Genomic DNA, 22,054 nt, shown 5'->3' with positions numbered 1-22,054 from the left:
GGAAGCCTTTCATTGGAACAGGCTGTAAGGAAAGGCTACAGAAAGCAAAGCCTTGCTGCTGTATTAAAACCATGCAGGAGCACGGAGTCAAATATAAGCCCTGCAGTCTTTCCTGAAAACCATTTACAGTTTACACCTTCTGCTACATTAAAGTAACACATCAGCTCCAGGGACAGCTGGTGACAAGCCCAGAGCATCCCCAAAGTGGTTGAGCCCTCAGTAGCAATAGCACTGTATCCATGCCAGTAGTAAAACGTTGACCCTCCTGACTGGTCCAAAAGCGATGGCTCTGCTCTTACTCAGGTGGTATTTTAACAATGTGCAGCAATATCTATACCAGCTGTGTGTGGAGAAGGAGGTAAGAGAAGGAGCTCTCTGCGAGCTCTCCAGTTACTAACTCCTGCAGGAATAGGTGACTGGGGCCATGGTTACTGATGTGGGCATTAAAAATTCTATACCAGCACTGCCAGTGGCTCACCTGCGTGAGAGGGGAACATGTCTTCCCTGGACACACCTTCTGGGCTGTCTAGTTGGTGACAACGTGAGAGAGTAAGACTTCAAGAAAAGGAAATAAAAATGAAAACATGAAGCTGATTATTACAGAGATTTTGGTAGCAGTGCACACACCAAACCCACCACAGGCTTGTGCCAGGCCATGAGGTGACCCCAGGGGTCCTGGAGCAGGAGCGATTGGACACCTACTCCATGGTGCCCTGAACACACCTAGCACCCCTTTTATTGGAGTTGTTCAGCTAGGAGAGGCAAAGGCTGCAGGGAGACCTTAGAGCACCTTCCAGTGCCTCAAGGCACTAGCACAAGAGAGCTGGAGAAGGACTTTATACCAGGGAATGCAGTGATAGGACAGGGGGGAATGGCTTCAAACTGAGAGTACATTTAGATTAGATAGATATCAGGAAGAATTTCCTCCCTGTGAGGGGGGTGAGGGGCTGGAATGGATTTCCCAGGGAAGCTGTAGCTGCCCCATCCCTGGAAGTATCCAAGGCCAGGTTGGACAGGGCTTGGAGCAACCTGGGATAATGGAAGGTGTCCCTCCCTGCCCGTCGCAATGGGTGGAACAAGATGAGCTTTGAGGTCTCTTCCAACCTAAACCATTCCACGATTCCCCTCATCCCCGACGCCCCCTCTTCCCTCATGCCGGGCACCTCTTTTCCCTCAGCCCCATCCTCCCACTCCCTCGCCCCTGGGAAGCCCGGTCCGCTCATCTCCCAGCACCCCTTTTCCTTCATTCCCATCACGCCGTTCCTCTAATTCCGGGGACCTCCTCCGCCTCATCCCCGGGCAACTCTTGCCTCATCCACAGGCATCCCCTTCCCTCATCCCGTCCACCCCTCTCCCCTCACCACGTCCCCCTTTTCCCCTCACCCCGTCCCCGTCTCCCCTCACCCCTCTCCTCTCAGCTCTGTCCCCCTTTCCCCCCACCCCGTCCCCCCTCTCCCTCAGCCCAGCGTTGCCCTCACGCAGCCGGAGGAGATCCCGGCCCATCCCGGCCGATCCCGCGACGCCGGGGCGGGCCTGTCCCGCCCATCCCGGCGGGCGGCGGTGATCCCGGAGCGTGGAGCCTGCGGTTGCCGGGGCAGCTGCGGGATGAGACATTCTTGCATGGATGTGTGCGTGTGCCAGGGTGTCCTGCCGGCCCACGCCGACCCCCGCGGGGAGCTGAGCGCCGGGCAGCTGCTCCGCTGGATGGACGCCGCCGCCTGCCTCGCAGGTACTGGGAACACCCCGCCCGGAACACCGGGAACCTCGTCCCGCTGTTCGCCCAGGAGGCGGCGAGATCACCCGCCACCTTGGGGGCCGAGGGAGGCTTGAGGGAAGGTTTCAGACGGTGGAAGGGGAAAGTGTTCCAGATTTCCCAGTTACGGGGGGGGGGGTGGAAGGGACCGCACAGGGTCACGTGGTCTTGCCTCGGTGTCGTCGCAGAGCACGTGGCAGACCACTGTGTCCGGGCACGGCTTTGTGTCCGGGCACTTCTGGCAGCCTTGGGATCGTGACCACTTCCTTAGGGAGCCTGTTCAGTGCCCATCCACCCTCTGGGGGAAGAGCCTTTTCCTGAAATCCAACCTGAACCTTCTCTGACAACAGCTTCATATTCAGGTTGTTGTGCAGTGCTATTCTCCAGGTTTCCCGCTACTCCTCTCCTTTGCCTCTGTCACTCAGGAAACTTTATGAAGCAGAGGTTCCCTATGTTTATGCAGCTCCTAGTTCAGTGGAGATTTAGCTCTGACTGGAAGCTCTAGGTCACAATAAGTTGCAATAAAAACTATCAGGCTATTAAGTATTAACAGTAAAGAAAATATTTACCTATTTCAGATTAACTTTCATAATTAATCCAGAAAGATTGCATTCTTTTTCACAACCAAATACATCCCAGGGAGATGAAGAACACAGTTCAAATTTTGGTAAAAATATTTTACAGTAAGTAAGTAAGTACTGGTTTTGATTTTTTAAAATCTTGTTTGCATTTGCTTTTATTTAATCCATGCAGTTTTGGTACACGGCTGAGGACATGTACTTGCCTGGTTTCCACTGCTATGACCATGCTAATAAGGCAGCAGATTTTTCTTCCGTATCTGAAAATCCTCAACTGTCATAAAACTTACATGTTGGTTTACCCGAGCTGATATTAATGACACACTGTTTTGAGGGAGAATGCTGAGATTTCTGTAAGCTGTTTAAGACTTTTTGACTCTTTCTGTCCTGCAACATGCTTGTTAATGCTCTCTTACCAGAACATTCATTGTTAGAGAACAACATTAAATAGAGATTTTCAAACTGAGTAGTATCATTGTCATCATCTAGTCTCATCTCCTGATGTTACCTTTCAATATGAATACCCTTTACCATGAAATCATGATAAATACTAACTTTAATCTTATTTAGCTTCTCTTTTTTTCTAAGGGGCCCACTGCAGACTTGCATTTTGGTGTTCACAGGAAGAGCTGGGATCTACTGTGTGTGATCTCTGTTTCAAGTCTACAGATGAATAGCTCACTGCATGTCCCTTGTGGTAACTGTGTGCCCCCGTGTCTCTTTTGAAGGTGAGAAACATGCTGGTGTGTCCTGCGTGACAGTGTCCATGGATGACATACAGTTTGAGGAGGCTGCCAAGTAGAGAACCAGCTGAATGAAAACCAGGAGTTTTCAAATTCCAGAGATCCTTACTTGGCAGAGATCAAATTACAGAATCAGAGAGAGCAGACTGATGAACTCACCAGAGTTACAGGGCTAAGTCCTAAAATTACTCATTTCTACCTGTGATAACCTGCCCCACCTAGAAAACAGATTGATTTCATAGGTCAGAAATAAATTGTTGTTACTTTGACTTGGCAGCCAAGATGAAAAACTTATGGCATGGTGTCTTTGGCTCTAGTGAAAGTGAATGATGCAGGCCATTAGGTATCTCTGTTAAATGAGGAGTGTATACCTATAAAAGTTACTGTATTAATGTTTGTATTGTTGCAAGTGCTCTTTTGGTTTATTTCTTACCATCTCTTTGAGCTCTTGTAGAAAAACCAGAAATGTTTTTCATTCCTTAATCACTGAATTGGCTGACTCTTACAAGATAACACAGGACTTAACCTGTTTTAACCATTTTTCATGGTTTTCAGAGGGATAAAAGACACTATAAGAGGAAATAGCACATTTATTCCTAAATCATGTCTTTACATTAACTTAAAGCCATTACTTTGTATTTTTTGTGTGTGTTTTACACCTTGTAATCTGGGAATTAAGGAGAGCTTAGATGGGATAGACCTGGTTGCATAGACCAATGCACGTGCAGTTGTCTTGGCTGTAAACAAAAGCAACACTGGCTGTCAAGAGGTACAGCTGGTGTCAATTTAAAACAGTTTGCTGTCCAAGTGTAAAATCAGCATCCACTCACACTTATGATGTTTAGAGCAGTGGCCATTAGGATGAGAACTAGAACCAGTGACAGAGAAGAGAACATAATCATATCAAATCCAGAACCCAAAAGAGCATTTCTTTGTCTGTTTTGCAATATTGAAGTGTTTGTCCTGCCTGCTGTTGCTCTATGTTTTTCATTTCGCCCTTAGGAAAAAAATCCTTTCTGTGAAAACTAATCAGAATTTCTCTTTTAGGCATAATACATCATAGTTAGTAGCTTCAGAGCAATTTCCTGTCTTGCTCCTGAGAGCAGAACAGAGCTTCTTAAATATAATGAAAATACTTTTCCTTCCATATTTGTTTCCAAACGCATCTCTAGTTCTTCTTCCACTTGTGACATCAGTATTTCATTTTTACAAGAATTTAGAATCTAGTAACTTTGGAGTAGCTAAAGAAATTATTTTTCAGTGTCAGGTCATCCCTAGCATCCTGCAAATTCCTAAATTATGCCTGATCCAGTTGATTATACAAACATCTTACTAAGTAACAGAGCTGTTGCTGCTCCCTCTAGTAAATGACTAAGATGTTTTGTAAGTGACTTACTGTAAGGTTTCATTTACCTAACTCAAGTTACTAAATGTTCTGTAAGGATTAAGTCGTCTGTGCTTCCTTCTTTCCAGTTGACTTGGAAACAGAAATTTCCACAACTCTCTTTAGTTCAAAACTCAGTTTTATGCCATGATAATAAGTGAATCCCTCTTCCTTGTCTTTTAATATGCAGCAGTTCAATGGTACTGATTTCCAATTACATCTAATTTTAAATTACACTTATTTAAATTTCGTTAGTGTTCCATGTGCAAATCATAGTCAGTTCATTCTATTAAGTTTCTGGCAGTTTTAGGTGTAAGTGTGGTGTTCTGTGACTTCTGCCCCTGTGTATCTATTGTTACTGTTCTGAACATTCTCCTTTCTGAAAATGAGCTGTGCGGCTGAGAACTGTTACATTAATGATTGTGCTTTTTCTTTGCAATGAATAATGGAAAAACCGCTTCTAAATACCTTCTTCAAAAGCTAATAAGGGCTGTGTACCTGCAGATGATCTTGATTCTTTCCACTGACCATTTTTCTCTTCTGCCTACTCAAAAGCTTCCACTTGTGCTCTTAAATGTGAACAAAAAATTTGCTGTGTAGTGTATTGCTTCCTGTAGAGGAAGAGGTTTCCTATTTCCCATTCTAGTGTTTGTCAACAATTCTTTTGTAGTTCTGGTATTGGAAGAAAAAAATGTTAAAACCCTATTTATTAAATTAGGAAGAATTTTTTTTTTTTGTATGAACCAGGGTCATAACTGTGCCAAATCCTTATCTGTGAGTGCCTGTTTCACAGGTACTCAGGTGCTCTGAGATATATTTTACGTCAGTCTTGGATGTAATTAGCAGCCCTTTGCCTGCCCCAGGGCTGATCTTTAGCAGTCATAAGTCAGTTTAAATTCCCTGGAGGCAGTGGCCTGATGCCCAGCTATTTTGGCTGTGGCTCTGACTTACCAGGCACAATGTGTCCTTTCACTACTCTGCTCAATGGGACAACTTGAGGGGAAACTGCCTTCCTTCCACCTTCCCAGCATTGCCTTATGTTAGGATTTTAGGGGTTTGGAAACAAGATTTATTCCTGGTATCAACACTTAACAAGTACTTTAGAAATTCCAGAAGGAAAAAAAATATTTCCTCATTAAATTTGATTTGATGATATAAGAATGGGAAGAAAAAATAGAATAAATAATAAATTAAGTAATACAGTAAAACATTAATAAATAATATAATAAATATAAAAGAAAAAATTGTAATTCTGTTTAAGTATTTTAAGTAGGTAGATGGAGAAGAGTGGTTTTCAGAGGTATGCTGCTAGGACAGAGGGCACATGATGCAGCCCTGTTCTTGTCCAAGACTTGGAATGTGAATTCTTTCTCTATCCTTTGAAGATGTCAAAGAGCACTTTTTGACCTGGGATTATTTCCTCATATGCATGTATCTGGATGCCAGAGATGTATGTGGAGTATATCTGTGTGCTTTGCAGCCAGATGTACTCAGTGATTTGGTGTAACTCACAGTAAGATTTTGAGCAAAAGCAGAATCCAAGCCAAAATTTCTTGGTGTATCTGGGGCCTGGAGCCTACCTGGGTCATACAGACATCAGCAAGGAAAAGCAATTTTAGCATAGAGGTTATACAGTTCTCTGAGTAACTATAATTTTATTGAGCATGAACGAAGTCTGACTAGTGAATAACAGTGCTAAACTGAAAACAGTGAAAAATTAACTTTTTCAGTGAATTTTCAGGGCAATGTAGAAGACACCAAGTGATTAATGAGATTTTCTTCACTATTAGGAATAGATAGGGAGGCACATTCAAGCCCTTACATAGCTACATGTTTGCCTTCTCGAAGGTGTTATTCTTCTTAACAGAGTGGGACAAATTATTACCATCAAAGCAAAGGTGAACAGAGCATTCAGAACCAGCATGGAGGTAAGAGATCACCACTCTTATTCCCAATGATATTGAAGGAATAGAACAAAGGTGGGAGCAGATGTGCGTGCAGATTTATTTGATACAGATACCTGTGCAGGTATTTAAACAGTAACACTGTGTAATGAAACTCTGGTTTTGAAGTATTATAATTACATGTTTCCTGGAGAATAATCAATGTCAAAGTAGAAACTGGACCCTGAAGAATTGAAGTCTTTGGGAGCTATATTGGGGTAGGTGGTGTTGGTCCAGTCCAAAGCTGTTGACCTCCAAGCAGCCTTTAGATAAGATGCACTGCATAGGTGGAGTTCTAAGTATTTTTGAAACTTTTGGTACAAAAATAGGTAAATCAGATGTAAATATGTTCTTACTCTTCATATTGTAACAAATATGCAGTGCATTGCCAAGTGGCTTAAAATCAGAACTGAGAATCAGAAAATTGGAAATAAGAATCGAAAATCAGAATTGAAATCAGAACCTTAGGGGTACTTTTTCTGCACTGTGCCTGAGTCCAATTCCATTAATATTAACAGGAGTGATGCATCTCACAGAGAATGTGTTCAAAAAGGCTCTAAAAATTAGAAAAAAATCAGAAGCTTCAATGCATGTCAGGCATGGGAACAAATACAGTGTTTCACCTTCAAGTGTTTCATTGTGTTTTGTACATTTAGACAGACCTCTTAGCCCATACAGACCTTAGAAGGATTCACATGGGGATTCCAAATGGCACACAAGTAAATCGAAAGAAGTATCCATAAAACTACACCTCAGTGTCTTTCCGGTGTTTTATTTTGCTAAGTGGTGGTTGTACGAAAAAAACCTTCAGAGCTCAGTGAACAGTGTGATATTCTCAGGTGTTCAAAGATGCATCAGTGATAGCAAAGCAGTTTTTTACCTTTTCCCTTTTACATGGAGAGACTGGACATGATAAATTTGATAAAAGCTGCACCATTTTGTCTCAGCTGACAATGATATAAAAAACCTTATTTTCTCCTTCCTTTTAGGTTGGCATCAAGGTTGGAGTACAGGATGTTTTGACTAATGTTGAAAAAACTGTGAGTGTGGCATATGGAACATATGTAGCCAAACCAGTTGGTGCTGGAAAGGTGTTCTTTCAGTTTCCTTCTATGCTTGAAGTGACTGAGTTTCTGTGAAATAAACCAACTGTCTTGATTGTGAAACCCAGTGAAAATGGTCATACTGTTTTAATCTGATCAGTAATAGGAAAAGAGCACAAAGTCCAGACTTTATATAGATGAGGTTGTTTCATTTTGTTTTGTTTTGAATTCTCTGCTCTGAAATTGTTAGGCTATTACTATTATTATTGCTACTACTATTATTATTTTTTCCACTTTCTTTTGCACATTTGTTTTTCACAGAACTGTAGTAAAGGGTGCAATATTGAGAGAGGCAAGCACTGGAAGAGACTCCACAGTCTCTCTCCTTTTCAGAGGCTGATCTAAATAAACCCTGAAACCTGCAAGGATGGGAGGGTGGGGTTTCTTTATCCTTTGCTTCCCCTTATGAGGAGGTTGTTCAGACGTCACTGTTCAGATAGAAGGCATTATTTTTAAGCTAGCTTCCAATCCAAATTAATTCTTTGCCATTTTTATTAATTAGTTTTCATGCCAATGCTGTTTCTTCTCCCCAGTGTTTGGCTCCCTGGAGGTATTTAGAAATCAGTCACAGTACTGTTGGCCTTCACATTGCTGTACCAGACAGGCACAGTCCCTTTAAAGTTTTCTTGTGAGAAAGGCCAAATATTCCTCAGATTCTCTTAACAAAATCCCTTTTTATGTAGCATTCTACTTTCTTGAATGTGACCAGAGTCACGTATCTGACTTTCCTGTCTCATTGAACATGTTAGGACAGTGCATCTGCTTTCTTAACATCCACTGGAGGCTGGCAGAGTCATCCCATGAACCATTAATATATCCAGTCATTTCTGCTTTCTCTTCTGTGATGGTATATTACCATTTACAGAAGAAACAGACTGGAACAGTTTTACCAAAACTGAAGCGCAACTTGTCTCTAAAAGGCTAATGGCCAAATTGCTTCCCTGAAAGCACTGAAAGAATTGTTTATTATTGGTTTGATATCATACCCATGGAATCAACCCGTTTACCTTTTGCCCAAATTTCCAGGGAGATTAATTCAGGATTAAATTGGTGATGATTAACTAAGATTAGACTTAAAGCAGGAATGTCCCAGAGGGAGTTTGAGAGCTCAGTTCAAATTCCTTCACAAAGTCTTGGAGAAATTAAAGAACTTTTTTTTTTTTCCAAATCCACTTTTCTGAACAACTGTTTCTGAAATTGTGGAGGGAGAACCACTGTGCACCCACCATCTTAATCTGTTAGTTGGACCATCTGGAAGAAGATGGGAAGTTCTTGAGGAGAACCAGAAAGGAAGCAAGGAAATGGCAAGAGGGTTTGAGGGAAGAGTCAAAAGCTGAGAAACCTTAGCAGCACCAAGGCAAGACACAAAATGTTGAATTTCTGTGCGTGTTGCAGTGCTTGGTGCATTATTTTTGAGCCTAGACCTTGTAGACAAATGACACAAGTGACTATTCAGTGACACCTGTGCTGTAATTATCCAAATGTAATAATTGTCTTAAGCCAGTACATATTTGTTATCAGTTTGTCATTGAACTGGCATACATGGGAATTTCCACTTACATCACTGGTTAACTTTGTAATTCAAAAATTCAATTCAAACCTTCATATTAATTTTTCTTTTCCTTTTTTTTTCTTAAGTGTCTTAAATTCTGTGTACTCTCATGGATGTTTGCATTTAAAAGCTAAAAGCACTTTGTCATTAGGTTTTAATGAATGATCCAGAAAGGATGATGCAGAATCTCTCGAACTTAAAATTCTGTACTTGTTTGTATTATTGTGCTTGACATCTTGGACAAGCAAGAGGTTGTAGAAAATGCTGATGCCATTCTAAGTTCAAAGTGCACTTCGTTATGATTTTGAAATTAAGAACTGTTGGGTTTTTTTCTTTTTCATTTGCATAGGTTGAGTTAGAACCTGTAAAGCTTCTGTCCGCAGAAGACCACCTGGAGCACAGCCTTGCTATTGAGAGGAGAAGAATTAGACTGGGCTATTTCCAGATCTTTCAAAACCTAATGCAGGAGAGTAATAAGGAAGGTGATTGCATAAAAGATGGAGCAAAAGACTTGTGGGCAGCTAGCAGGGAGTAAAAAAGCAGGCAAAACATGTAGATTTCCTTGGGGTTGTGTTGTCATGTAGAAAAGAATGTGCCAGATTTGTGAAGGCATTTCTTTGTCTTTCAGAAATTCCAAATTTAAAATTGCAGGATTGAAGGCCATTCATGCACTAAATAGATGTGAAATACAGATCTTCACCTAGATTCCATTTGCGAGGTTTAACCCTTCACACAGAACTTTGCAATGCAGTGATAAAGTCCTGTGACACTCACTGTAGTGTAGATAGAGGGATAAAATTCACTCAGGTTTATGGCCATGTATTTGAAGAAAGCACTAAGAACTATGCTTATGCCCTGAGATCATTCCCAACAAGCAGGAAAAATTTCATAACATGGGTGTCAAAACAGGTAAAAAAAAAATCTTTTAAACACTTAGTGATCAAATTAGAAAAGCTGAGCCAAGAAACAGGTTCATCTTTTATTCTGACAGTAATTTCTGTTCTTGAAGAGACTGGTGCTCAAAAGTTGCTGTGTTCCCCTGGAAAAGAAATTATTCCCAGCAGTTAAGCAAATATGCTGGTATTTTGAAAATGTACTCCATGTGTAAAATACAGGCTTTTACTGAGATTTTACTGAGGAGAGATTAAACCTGTTGTAAACATAGATTCTAGTCTTAACTTTGTAGAACTGAAGAGTCTTGTTTGCTATAAGCAAAGAAGCTGTTTGTCTTAATGGTAATTGTCTCACAGGGTACAGTTGAATACCCTGACAGACAAATCAGAGGTTGATGGGTTTTTTCTCCACTGCATCTCCTGGAAACTTCCTTCAAGGATATTTATTGTAGCACTAATTCACCTTCTTACAAGCAAAATAGGGGAGAGGAGAAAACATTTCATGGAAAGGCTGCTAGGTAGCAAAATAGGTACAAATCATACCCAGAAAGTGATCCTTGTCTGCTGAGTGGATCTTAGGCAACAACTTAAGTAGGTCCAAAGTACAAGTTAGTCATGTGTTTCCGCACATTTATATAATCACAAAGATAGTTAATTATGGTGAAAGTCAGAAGTACCATTCAGGTCAAGCAGCCTTAGCACTTTTAAAATAACTGACATAATCTCATGCCTAAATCTGTTCCTACAAAACACCACTGAGAAGAACAAAGATCAGAGTGAGGATGTATGGCTAAACATTTGAAAGTGGTACTGGAAATGCTCAGAAATGGAAGGTGATCCAGATCCTTCTTCTCTCTTTTGTCTGTTATATGTTGTCTCAGGTAATCACAAGAGTTGTAACAAGTTTGACATAATCATGTCATACTCTAACCTTAATTAGACACATTTGCACAGGTGCCAATCACACACAGTGGCAAAGTCTTAGAAAGACATTCGAATAAGTGATGAACAGGGCTCTGATTCTTCTGTGTCTTTCTGTTTTTCTTCTTTTCACAATGCCTGAAGCAAATGCACACTTCAGCAATAGGGTGCATTTTCTTCTGAAAAAATTCATTGATACATTGCTGCCATATTTCAGATACTTTTGAAGAGGAAGATGCAATTTCAATTGAACTTACTCATGTACAGAGTATTGAGCTTGTCCTGCCTCCTCATGCAAACCATCATGGAAACACTTTTGGTGGCCAGATCATGGCTTGGATGGACACAGTGGCGAGTATTTCAGCAAGGTACTTCCTACACCACAATCTCTGCATATGGTTCTAAATAGATGTACTTTAGATATTAAGGCTTTCACAGGGATTTATTTCATGAAGAATAGAGTCCCAGACCTTTTTAACTTTTCTTCCTCCTCACATTGCAGGAGACCCTTGAACTATTTATATGGTACAGCTCCCACAGCTACTGTGAGAGTCAAATATTGCACATACAGACCCTAAGGGCAAGGATACTGTGTTATCCTTCTGGGAATCTCTGCAGAAAATCAGAACTGGATGCAGGAACCGAAACTTGCCCTCCTTTTGGTTGGTGCAGTGTTTAAAAGCAAAATTAATTGTTAAATCAGGATGAAGCCAGGTACAAAGTATTTTTTGTGACACTGCTACTCAGTGTGGCCTAGTCATAAAATCATTTCATTCCTCCTCTCCTGGAGTCAAACCGTTGTTTTTCTCCCTTCCTGTTCTTGGACACTGCACAAAGCTTTTTTGTGAGCACCACTGAAGTTTCAGTTCGAATTCTCCTTGCATGGCAAGTGACCTAATTCACTACAGGGGTGTTAGATATGTTTTCGCTTTTTAACTTTAATGATTAAATGGTTTTGCCATTCATTATTCATGTGGTTTTGGTTTATAGTCAGTAGTTGTACTGATAACAACAGATTTTCTGTAGTGGTTGGATTAACAGCTTGTTTTAGTAACATCAGTGCACTGGCCTTACCCCAGTGTGCAGCTCCATTGGCTTGAAGGGATTGTCGCAGGTTTTTGCCGTAATATGACCCAAAATATTTGCCTGTTTTTATCGGATAAATTTTACCTAGTGAGAGTCACATTTAGATTTAAAAAGGGAAGGAAAATAGCAGCAAACTGAGTATTGAACGAATTTCCATTGAGCTAATGAATGTCAAATATGATTTATCATGCTGAAAAATTCAGGAATAATAGCTAGTGTCAGAGGCTGGTTGAAAACAGAGATTTTGTAGTTTTTTGCTTGAGAGATAACTGGTCTCACTATGAATCTTTTTTGAGGCCACTCAGAGCGAGACCTGGCCTTTTAAGGTGCGAGGTAAGAGTTGGCATGGCTGCAAACCCTGATGGAAGAATGGAAAAGGAGGGATAATCCTTGACAAAGAAATTCTAAGGGCATTTTAAAGTTTAGTCACCTTCCTTCTGCCCTTTCCCCTCCCCACCACCTTTGTTGTGACTGACAATACATGAAAATCTTGAAGATAGAAATAAAACAGTTGAATATTATTAATATTAGTTAGAACTTGATATGTATTTTCTTATTTCTTACACTTGCAGTAAAAGCATTCAGAGCAAACTTTGCCATGAAAAATTGAATATTTAGGCCAGATTTCTGTTTTCTTCCTCTCTTATTTTCAATAATAGTGTGTTTGTATTTTTAACATTGTAAATAAAATGAATGTTTAACATTTTAAATTAGAAGAGCAAGTTATTTTTAATTTCATTACAAAGTCATTTGAATGTATTAGGCTATTAAATAGATGCACCAGTCAGTTAATTAGCTACAGATAATTATATGCATTTAACAATACTGGTACATTAGTTTTCAAAGTGCAGTTCGGTTAAAGGCTAGGAGTGCTGCAAAACTGTGTTTTCAGATTTAAAAGATGCACAATGAAAAGTCTATTCTCAGATGTGGACATGGGCTTCTCACTGAGAACAGCATGTTTTTTCAGAGTCTAAAAATAAATGGCGTTATTGTGTATTGTTCCCAATTTGTGTGATGCACAGAGATCCCAGTAGAAAGTGAAGGGCTTTGACTGCATTTAGAACCGATAAAGAAGCCTAATTTTTGCCCACTCCAGAGAGCTTGCAAACTAGATCCCATTTACACAAACTGCATTTGGCAACAACAAGTAGTTTTTTATTCTTATTTTTTATCACACCAGCAGAAAGTGTCTAGCAAACAAGCAAAAAGAAAGTACAAATATTAAAAAGAATAGATAGACTGACATTGCTTTGCGTGAACACTTTCTGGTACTCGACCTTTCTGCTCAGGTTTCTTTTAATTGTTCAAAGGCTTTATGATCTGGCAATTTTATGTGCTCCCTATGCATACAGAGGTTAATGAAACTGTGAAATAAGTGGTTACTCTGTAGGTAAGAGATTCATGGTCTGGCTCTGAAAGAAGGTAGTATCAAGCAGTGAGAATTAATTGGTGTTTGTAAAATGTGTTGAAAAGGAAACAGCTTGACGTAAGTGGCATTATTATGTTTGAAGCTCAAATTATGTGCTCTTGGGGCTGAACATGGTCAGTGTATTCCAGTGGGTTATGGAGTAAATTAGTGTAATGTAGTGACCTTCTGAGTCATGCAAACCTTGTTGCTATAATCCCTTCCGACTCCAGACCTAACAAAGGAAGTTCCTCAGCATGACTGTGTGTTTTGCTCTCTCTCTTGCTTTCTTTCCCAGCTGCCTTTGTCATTCATACCCTGTCCTGAAATCAGTGAACATGTTTAAGTTCTGGGGACCCTCCTTTGTGGGTGACTGCCTCGTCTTCAGCACCATTGTGAACAACACCTTCCAGAACAGGTGAAGCTCCTCATCTGTTTGTCTTCATTGACTTCTCCAATACCAGCCTAAACTGTGTGTTTCAAGTTTCAGCCTGAAATCCAGGGGGATTGTGTTCCTGAATGAATTATTTTTTCAGCTGGAACTTTGAAGGATGTATCTATATCTAAAACTGTCTATCTATATGTGGGGTTTTTTTGCTTTTCTCGCTGGAAGTTTTAAAACAATGCATTCCCTGGCTTTCATTTTAAAGATAATTTGTAACCAAATCTCACTCCTGCAAACGCAGTCCCTAAATATTCCTCTGAAACTCACGGATTTCCAAGGGTTCATTTGGTCCCAGAGCAGTGATTCTTCAGAATATTCCAGTTTACCCATCTTGACATCTCTTGGCAGATCTGGCTTCTATTTTATCACTTATTTTTGTTAATGCTACTTAGCTACTCCCATCTTTTATTTTATTTCTGAAACATGTCTGTCCAGATTGAGTAATTTATTTGGTTTGCTACAGAAGGTATTTCAGTCACACACACCTGGGTGCACAGCAGTCCTTTTTGGCATGTCTCAGGGCTCCTTCTGCACCACTTGGAGTAGTTCAATAATTAATATAAACTTTCCTTTCAGTGTGGAGGTTGGTGTCCGTGTTGAGGCTTATGACTGTGAGTGGATCAAGGACCAGCCACGGCACATTAACAGTGCATTCCTCATCTTTAGTGCTGTGAATGACAAAGGACAGCTGCTCCCCTTCCCCAAAGTCAAACCTACAACAGAGGTGAGCTCTCATCCACAGGGGCAGCAGGGATGCATATTTGAGGTGCTGTGGTCCAGCCCAGCACACTCTGTGTGCAACAGATCATCACTACAACCAGGACATGGAAGAAAAATCTGCTTTTTGGAGATTTTTCCACCTGTCTGTATGTTTATGCAATTTCCACTGACTGTAGATGAAACTCTACAGTATTAGTAGTTATTTTTAGAAATCCTTCACAAAGATGAGAAATAGAGTTAATAAAAAAGGGTGGAGGAATCAGACAAATCCCATGATGTGTGTGGGCTTTCCAGTCCCTTGGACATGAAGATCTCAGCATGTGTTGCCCTGAAAGTGGTTCATGAAACACTTGAAGCAGTTTGAATACTTTGTTAAATTGTTTGCTGTGATGAACCTTCCTGCTCCAATTAGAAGAATTTTAGAGAGCCAGCATTAGCAGAAATGAAATGATTGTTTAACATCAGAGATCTTATCTTTTATAGAATGGCAACTAGACAAATAAATCAAGGTGTCCCAAGTACTAACTGAAGCAGAAAAGTTCACCATGCACTTTGCAGGCTGTTCCAAGAGGAAAAACTGACTTTTCAAAAATAAAATAAAATTTTTCCATGCTTTCTTCATGCTTTGGACACCTGATGATGAGGAACTGAATTGATAGTTTATTTGGTGGTGGCACATTTAGAAAGAGTAAAATGTGTGTGGTTCACTGTCCAGCTGCCACTGGTTTACCACCAAAAAGCACTAAGAGGGAGCAGCTGTGATACAACTCTTTTATCACATTGTTTTTTCAAATTTAAGGGAATATTTCAAGCCAAAAATAAACCACTGACTTGGGTTAATCTGGGGAAAGGTGAGGTACAAAGTACAGTTTTTTACTTGCCTGTATTATTTCTCTGGCATTTGTTAATCTGTAAAAAATAATTTTTAGTGGTCTTTTTTTAGACTTTGTTCTAAAATTATCAGATGTGTGACTGTCTGGTTTACTTTTGATGAAGGATGTTATGAGAAGATACCACGGAGCTATTGCCCGAAGGAGAATTCGTCTAACCAGGTATAGCTGGGGTACAAGGAGGACTTGGTTTTGAAAACTTAATTTTATAATCCATCCTATAAAAAACCTGATCATTCATTAAGTAATCAAAATCTCCTTAATATATATATATGATGTTACATTATTAAATTTCCAAATAATTTTGCTTCAGATGCACTCAAATTATTAGAGGCTACTTGTCTGAAAATTACTTTGCTCTACAGGTTTTTTGGTTTCTCCATCTTCCTTGAAAAAAAAAAAGGAAGTTATTGCATGTGTGTATTGCATCCAGAAATTGATACAATATCTGTATTTAGAAGACACTTAAGCCTATAGAAAATGATAGTTTCTAGTGTACATAGAAGTGTAAAGAACCAATTCATGCTATTATTTCTCTCTTTAATTGTTTTAGAAAATGCATACTGTCTGCTAAAGGAGACAAACCTTCTGAACCCTGGGACAGAAGCAACCAAGTAATCTGTAGGTGCATAAAAAGGTGGGATTTTAGACTTTTTGGGTGTGTAAGACTGTGCCTGTGTTACGCAGTGAATAGTGATGAACTTGAATTTAGGTGGACTTACAGACAACTTTTCAGTGTCCAGTTTTTGTGGCTAAATTTTCATTGCATTTAAGATCTCAGTGGCTCACAGAAATTTTCATTCATCTACTCCCATTTCATGAAAAAATAAGTAGTTGAGAATTATAATGCAGGAAGGGATTTGCTGTTAACAGAGGCATCACCACTGTTTGAAGCAGCATTTTTCTTTTTCTGAAAAACAGTGGTTGTAAACATGCACACACTGATAAAAATGGCTTACTTAAGATTTATTTACTATGAAATTAAAACCTACCATGAAATACTCTAAGGGTGTATTCTCTTTATATGATGGTTAAATGAGAACTCCATCCACTGTAGCCAAGCATAAATAATGGATATATTTGCACTTTCTGTGCTCTGATCCTGCTGTGTCAAGCAATTGCCAAGATGGACCACAGCTTGCTAGCAAAGAAGAGGTTAATTTTCTAGTAGATTCTAATTACTTAGGAAGAAGATGGACAAAGACATTAATTTAGTGGTCTGAGAGGTTGCCTGTGTTATCTCCCTGGTGGTAACAGTTTTTCTGCACTGCTTTATAACTGCAGAAGCTGAAAGTAGTATTTTGTTGTTCTTTAATTAAGGTTGCTTTGCCAGCAGCCATGTGAGCACATAATCTACCCATTGGAAGTTTAATTCAGAAACTACTAGGCTGTGTTTTCACTTAAAAGGAAAATAAACATTTGCTTGCAGTTGAGGGGTAACGATAGAAAAAAAGAGCATCTCATTTCTGCTATGTTTAGTGAAATGTGCTTTTACCCCTTCATTTTCAGACATGTGTCTTATGTTTCAGGCACTGACACACCTGGCAGCAAAACCAGGATGGGAAATAACCAGGACGCTGGATGATGTAAGTGCATCATTGTGGAGTCACTGCACAGCCACTTGAGCTCTGCTCCACCACAAGAGCTGGGCGAGGAAAAGCGGTGTTTTACTGCGTGTATGTCTGTAATACACTGCCTTCACCAGCTCTGCAGAGGTTTCTAAGCAGCAGGGCATTATCTTGTGATAGTTCCAAGTGGACACTGCCAGTCACACAGCAATTTATGTACCATATTTTTCATATATACCATATTATCTGTCTTCTCAAAAGGCCACTTGAGGCTGTTCCTATTCATGATTTTCCTTTCAGATATTCTTCTTCCAGCCCTTTTTCTATTAAAAGATTACAGAAATCTGAAAGCAAAGCGTCTCTCTGTTCACCTACTATTGTTATAAACTCAAAATCAGCAAGGAAACTTGTGTAAGCCAGTTCTAATAGAGGAATATCCTGCTAAGAAAACCAGCAGCAAGATCATGTAGCTGAGAAAACTTGGTGTTAACCCAGTTGCAGGGCATGTTTCCCAAACTACTGAGAGGCATCAGATATCTGTTAAGGCTGGATTTCTGAAATAGGGTTAGCGACTGGCAGATCACTTTAAAATCATGTAAATCCAGAGATGTCTGGGGGCAAGAAGAGGTGGTTGCAGTACTTTAGTCTGACCTCCTGCACATCACAGGCTATGAAACTTTGCTGAGATGTGCTTGCATCTGGTCAATAAGCTGCTTGAGTAAGAGCAGACACAAACAATAAGGAATTCTAGTGATTTGGGAATAACGCCTACTGACTCTTAAGTACTCTCTTTTACCCATCTTGTTCCATTATACAGGGTTTATGGAATGTGCCCAACCCTTCTTTTGTGTGTGCATTGTTATGTACAAGTTGTTCCTTTTGAATTCCTAATATTAGGGTTTAGGCCTATGACTAGAAATAGACCCAAAATAATCAAGACAAGATACTACAAGTGTGAGGCAAGAGAGGCCTTTGGTGAATATTCTCTTAAAGGAGAAGCACTTTCAGGTAATTATTCCATCCTGAAAGGTTTTTACCAGGTGAAAGTGGAAACTTAGGGATATTTGAAAAAATACAATCTCTACTGAATTGATGGCTTGTAACAAGTGAAATCTAAAGAAATACCATGTTAATGAGGTGTTGCAGAAAACCTAAATTTTTCACTCTCTATTCCTCTCTCTCCCTTGCTGCCTGAATGTGAAAATCAAAGGTTTAATGTTAGGATAGAACACATTTGCACTGTGGTTTTTTAAAGGGGGTGCTGTTGCATACATTAGGGCTTGTGTGTGTGTGCTACATGTATTTGCAGGACTTGTGAGGTCCTGCAGGCTGTGAGTGAAGAGGAGAAAATATATTATGTGATGTCTCCCCCCACAAGGGGCTACGAACCCAGAGACTTTGTGATTCTCGTGTCTCAAAGGCAACCCTGCAAGCCAGAGTGAGTAGGGCTTTTGCATTTCACTGTGAGCACTTTGGGGCCACAGTTTTGGGTTCTGTTGACCTCCAAAGATTTTATTTTTTAAGAAGCTAGATTAGTATGTTGGTGCCTGCGTTTGTACAACCGGATTTGTTTTGCAGCATGAAGGTGCAGTGAAGTAAATCCAGATCATCACAAATTTACAGCATAGTCCAGTATTGCTTCTCTGATGGTGACTCTTTGGGAGTGGTCTGTCGAGAGGGAAAATAGGCCAGAATTCCAAATGGGAAAAAATATCATGTCCCAGAAGGCCTGTCAGTGAGCTGAGGCACCGAACTGGGAATTTGTCTTGTTATTTGTTTTAACTGACATCGTAGTCCCATTCAATGTATTTCTGGAGATCTTCTTATTCAAGGAAGTGCTTGAAACCTCACACAATTATTTTACCTGTAAATTTTGCCAAGTCTCTTGATCAGTTTAACATCCACTGCTTTTTATTTTATTTTTTATTGGATTTCCATTTGTTCTTGCATAATGAAACACAGGTAAATGGGACCATTTGGTTTTACTTATCCTTCTTTAGTCTCAATTTCTTTTCTTATATTCAGTGATTCTTCAAGATAACAGTAAAAGGCAGTGTTCTGTACTGTGCTTGTTTTCTACCCTCACATCAGGGGATTGAATGAGTTTGAATACCTTTGCTGGGGCTGCTTCTTAGTAAGAGCTGTTCCATAAACATGGGTTGTGGAGAGCAGGATAAATTTAAAAAAGGACGTGTTGTATGTGAGTGGTTGCTCTTTGGCTTTCCACAGAGGTCTGATAAAGCCTCAGTGAGACCCAGTAGAGCCCAGCCCTTCAACAAGTACAGGTGAACACACAGGAGCTTATTTACCTTCATATGAAAGGGACACCTTTGGTACAGCTGTGTATGTTGTCACCTCTGTGTATCTTTTTGGACAAGAGAAGTGTTTGATGGTTCCCCTTGCCCACAGTGAACCCTACACCGTGGCTGTGAGGTCGGTGACCCTCAGGGCAATGCCCCCATCCCCAGAGTTCTCCAGGAGTGAAGTCCTTTGTGCCGGGTTCCAGATACATACCAGCACGAGTAGCTCCTGTACCGTGAGTGGCTCTGAGGCTCATCTCTGCCTCCCTTCAGGGAGCATCACCTCTGCATGTCACTGACAATCTGTGAAGGCAACAGCAAAATACAAACCAAAAAATGGGTCTGTTCCCCCAGTCTGGTGGTGTGGAACCTGCCCTGCCCAACTTTAGCCAATCTGTCTGTCAGGAATGAGGTCTAAACTAGGCACTGGAGGTTGCTGTGCACCTCCAAAGTCATTCATTCACTCCTAAAACAGACTTCTAGAAGGTGTGCATTAAACTGGTCTCTAGGGGTGTCCATCTCTTTTCACTGACTACAGAGGAAGTCCATGGAAAATAGTTCAGACTAAATTCTTGACTTTAACTTTCATATGCCAGAAATCACACAATCTGAATCGCATCTCTGGACGAGTGACAGTGTTCTTTTCTTGTTCTTTTCCATGGGAAGGCCCAAACTTTTCCATTTAAGAAAACACATTTCTGAAAATATTCAGTAGCTCTCAGTGGCTGCAATTATTTTTTTCAGGCAACAGCTTTATTCACAAAGCATGTATATTTAACAGGGTATACATAATGTTTCTTGCTGCACTGCTCTGTACATCTACCTGCAGATGCTTGAGGATCTGAGAGCAGTGAGGACACTGAGATCACTGAAGTGCTGTGAAAAGACATGCTTTTTGCAAATTATTGCCTTCGGCTTCAGAAGCACTGTATGTCTCTATTCACATCCATAAAAACTTTGATGCTCATCTAGGCTCTGCAAAAAATGGCTAACTCTTGCAATCCACAGGCTTTTTTTGTCTAATTTTTTGTTCAAACAGGTGTGTTACTTCAATGAAGTGACATCAGGCGTGATGCCTTACTTAGCTGCAAATCTCGCCAGCTCATCAAAATCCATTGAAGACACAGCTTTGGAATGTATAAAGTTCTTGGAGATGAAAGGCTGCATGTACTAAAATTAAAAACAGATTTCTGAAGGGACGTCTGAAGATTATCCAGCAATTCTAGTTTAAATTCCTGCAAGTGTGTTGATCATTTTTCTACAGGTTACTTAAGTTGGATCATGTAGCCAGTATTTGGCTTGAACCTGAGAATACCTTGTACAAGCATCTGCTATCAAGTTGAGCTTAGGCTTTAGGATCCAAATTCAATTTTTAATTTAAACAAGATTAAGGGACAGATTCTGCTTTTGATTGCATTAATGAATTTTGTATAAATGGAAGCAGAACTTGGCTCAGTGGAGCTGTAGCTCATGAGACCGTTTCCCTGTTTTAATGTTATATTGTATGAAAAGGCATCTGGGCAGTTTTAAATCTGTAAATACCACCCCTTGTAACCTGCAAACCAGTGCTACCAAGTAGCTTTCCCTGTGCTCTGACCTGGCTGTCCAAGTCTTTGCACCCCCATTATTTATAAACTGATGACAGCCCATGTAAATTAGAGTTTGCTGCTTTTAATACTTGTCTGTTTATGTGTGACTTCCAATAAATTATTGTTTCTGAGGTTACAAATTCATCAAAAATTTAATTACAGGATATCTGGGGTGCAGAATGGCTGCTTTGTAGTGGTGATGGGGACTGCTGGCAACCTCAGTGCCTGGCTGTGGAGCAGAACAGTAACTCTTGGATCCACTCCCTCACAGATGAAAAGGGGGGATGTTTTCAGGGGTTTTACTGTGGTGTGTGTGCTTTGTTTTCTGCTCTTATTTTTGCTTAAAAGAGCCTTGTTGAGAGGAATGAGTGTGCTCATCAACAGTTAGATCCTGGCATGGACAGGGCTATGAGTGGGATCAAAGCATGAGCTGCAGCAGGGCAACTTGATCTCACTGCAGAATCACAACTGGTACAGGGAGAGCTCTCAGGGTCTAGCAGAGTTCCCACTTAAACACATTCTCAGTTCACCCTACAGCCAAACCAGAGCTCTCTTCAGGGATTCATAGGATGCAGCACATTTTGCATATGGGAAGTGCAGCAGGAGAGACACCAAGGGAAGCCCTGGAAGCCCTCAGGGTGCCGCAACACCTGAGCTCTCCACAGGTCTGGTTTAGCTGGGGTACAAAGCCTTAGTGAAACCAGCTCTGTCTGCAGGGGCTGGCTGCTCTGTGCCACACACAGCTGTTCCTTCCACTTGGAATAGAGGTGGGGAGGCAGGTCCTGGGCTCTGGCTTGGAGGACCATCTACAGACCCAGATCCTGATTTTGGATCAGCATGGTCATCACGAGGGTGAAGCGCAGCTCCTCATTCTGGGGAGCAGGGACAGCCCCCCCAGGACATGGGAGCCACTGAGGCCCTGCTTGTCACCTCCTGGCTCAGCTGGCCCTGGGAAGGCCCAGATCCCTGCAGGACCAGGAGCTCAGCTCCCCAAGTCCTGCAGGATGCAGGTAAGCGCAGACAGGCCCTGGGCTGGGCAGAGAAGCCTCCAAGATCCCAATTTTTGGTGAAGAGAGACACCTAATGTTGGCTCTGAACACAGGCAGTGGGGACAGAGCCTGGATGCTGCCTGCACCAAGCAAGCTCTGTACATTTACTTACACCTTTACATGCAGCAC

The 22,054-nt window shown here is 40.8% G+C and overlaps 1 protein-coding gene across 1 annotated transcript; it reads left to right on the top strand.

The window, feature by feature from the left end:
* The first annotated feature begins 1,453 nt into the window (after positions 1–1,453).
* Positions 1,454–21,002, top strand: ACOT12 (acyl-CoA thioesterase 12). Its single transcript, XM_032676688.1, has 15 exons — positions 1,454–1,729; positions 3,060–3,129; positions 6,326–6,386; positions 7,391–7,492; positions 9,406–9,538; positions 11,088–11,238; positions 13,663–13,782; positions 14,386–14,533; positions 15,526–15,581; positions 15,973–16,040; positions 16,929–17,024; positions 17,885–18,027; positions 18,265–18,425; positions 19,397–19,523; positions 20,327–21,002. Exons 1-15 carry the CDS (start codon positions 1,606–1,608, stop codon positions 20,459–20,461), a joined length of 1,695 nt encoding a protein of 564 aa, XP_032532579.1. The 5' UTR covers positions 1,454–1,605; the 3' UTR covers positions 20,462–21,002.
* The last annotated feature ends 1,052 nt before the right edge of the window (positions 21,003–22,054 follow it).

The sequence above is a fragment of the Chiroxiphia lanceolata genome, chromosome Z, assembly GCF_009829145.1.
Source record: "Chiroxiphia lanceolata isolate bChiLan1 chromosome Z, bChiLan1.pri, whole genome shotgun sequence".
Taxonomy (NCBI): domain Eukaryota; kingdom Metazoa; phylum Chordata; class Aves; order Passeriformes; family Pipridae; genus Chiroxiphia; species Chiroxiphia lanceolata.
The sequence above is the reverse complement of the archived record's forward strand: the minus strand, read 5'-3'. Positions and strand labels throughout refer to the sequence as shown.

Bases quoted from the DNA above. Each gene is read 5' to 3' on its own strand.
- ACOT12 (XM_032676688.1), top strand. From the start codon at position 1,606: ATGAGACATTCTTGCATGGATGTGTGCGTGTGCCAGGGTGTCCTGCCG. The intron at 14,534-15,525 runs GTGAGCTCTCAT...CTTTTGATGAAG, and splicing joins AAGTCAAACCTACAACAGAG to GATGTTATGAGAAGATACCA. The intron at 16,041-16,928 runs GTAGGTGCATAA...CTTCATTTTCAG, and splicing joins CAGAAGCAACCAAGTAATCT to ACATGTGTCTTATGTTTCAG.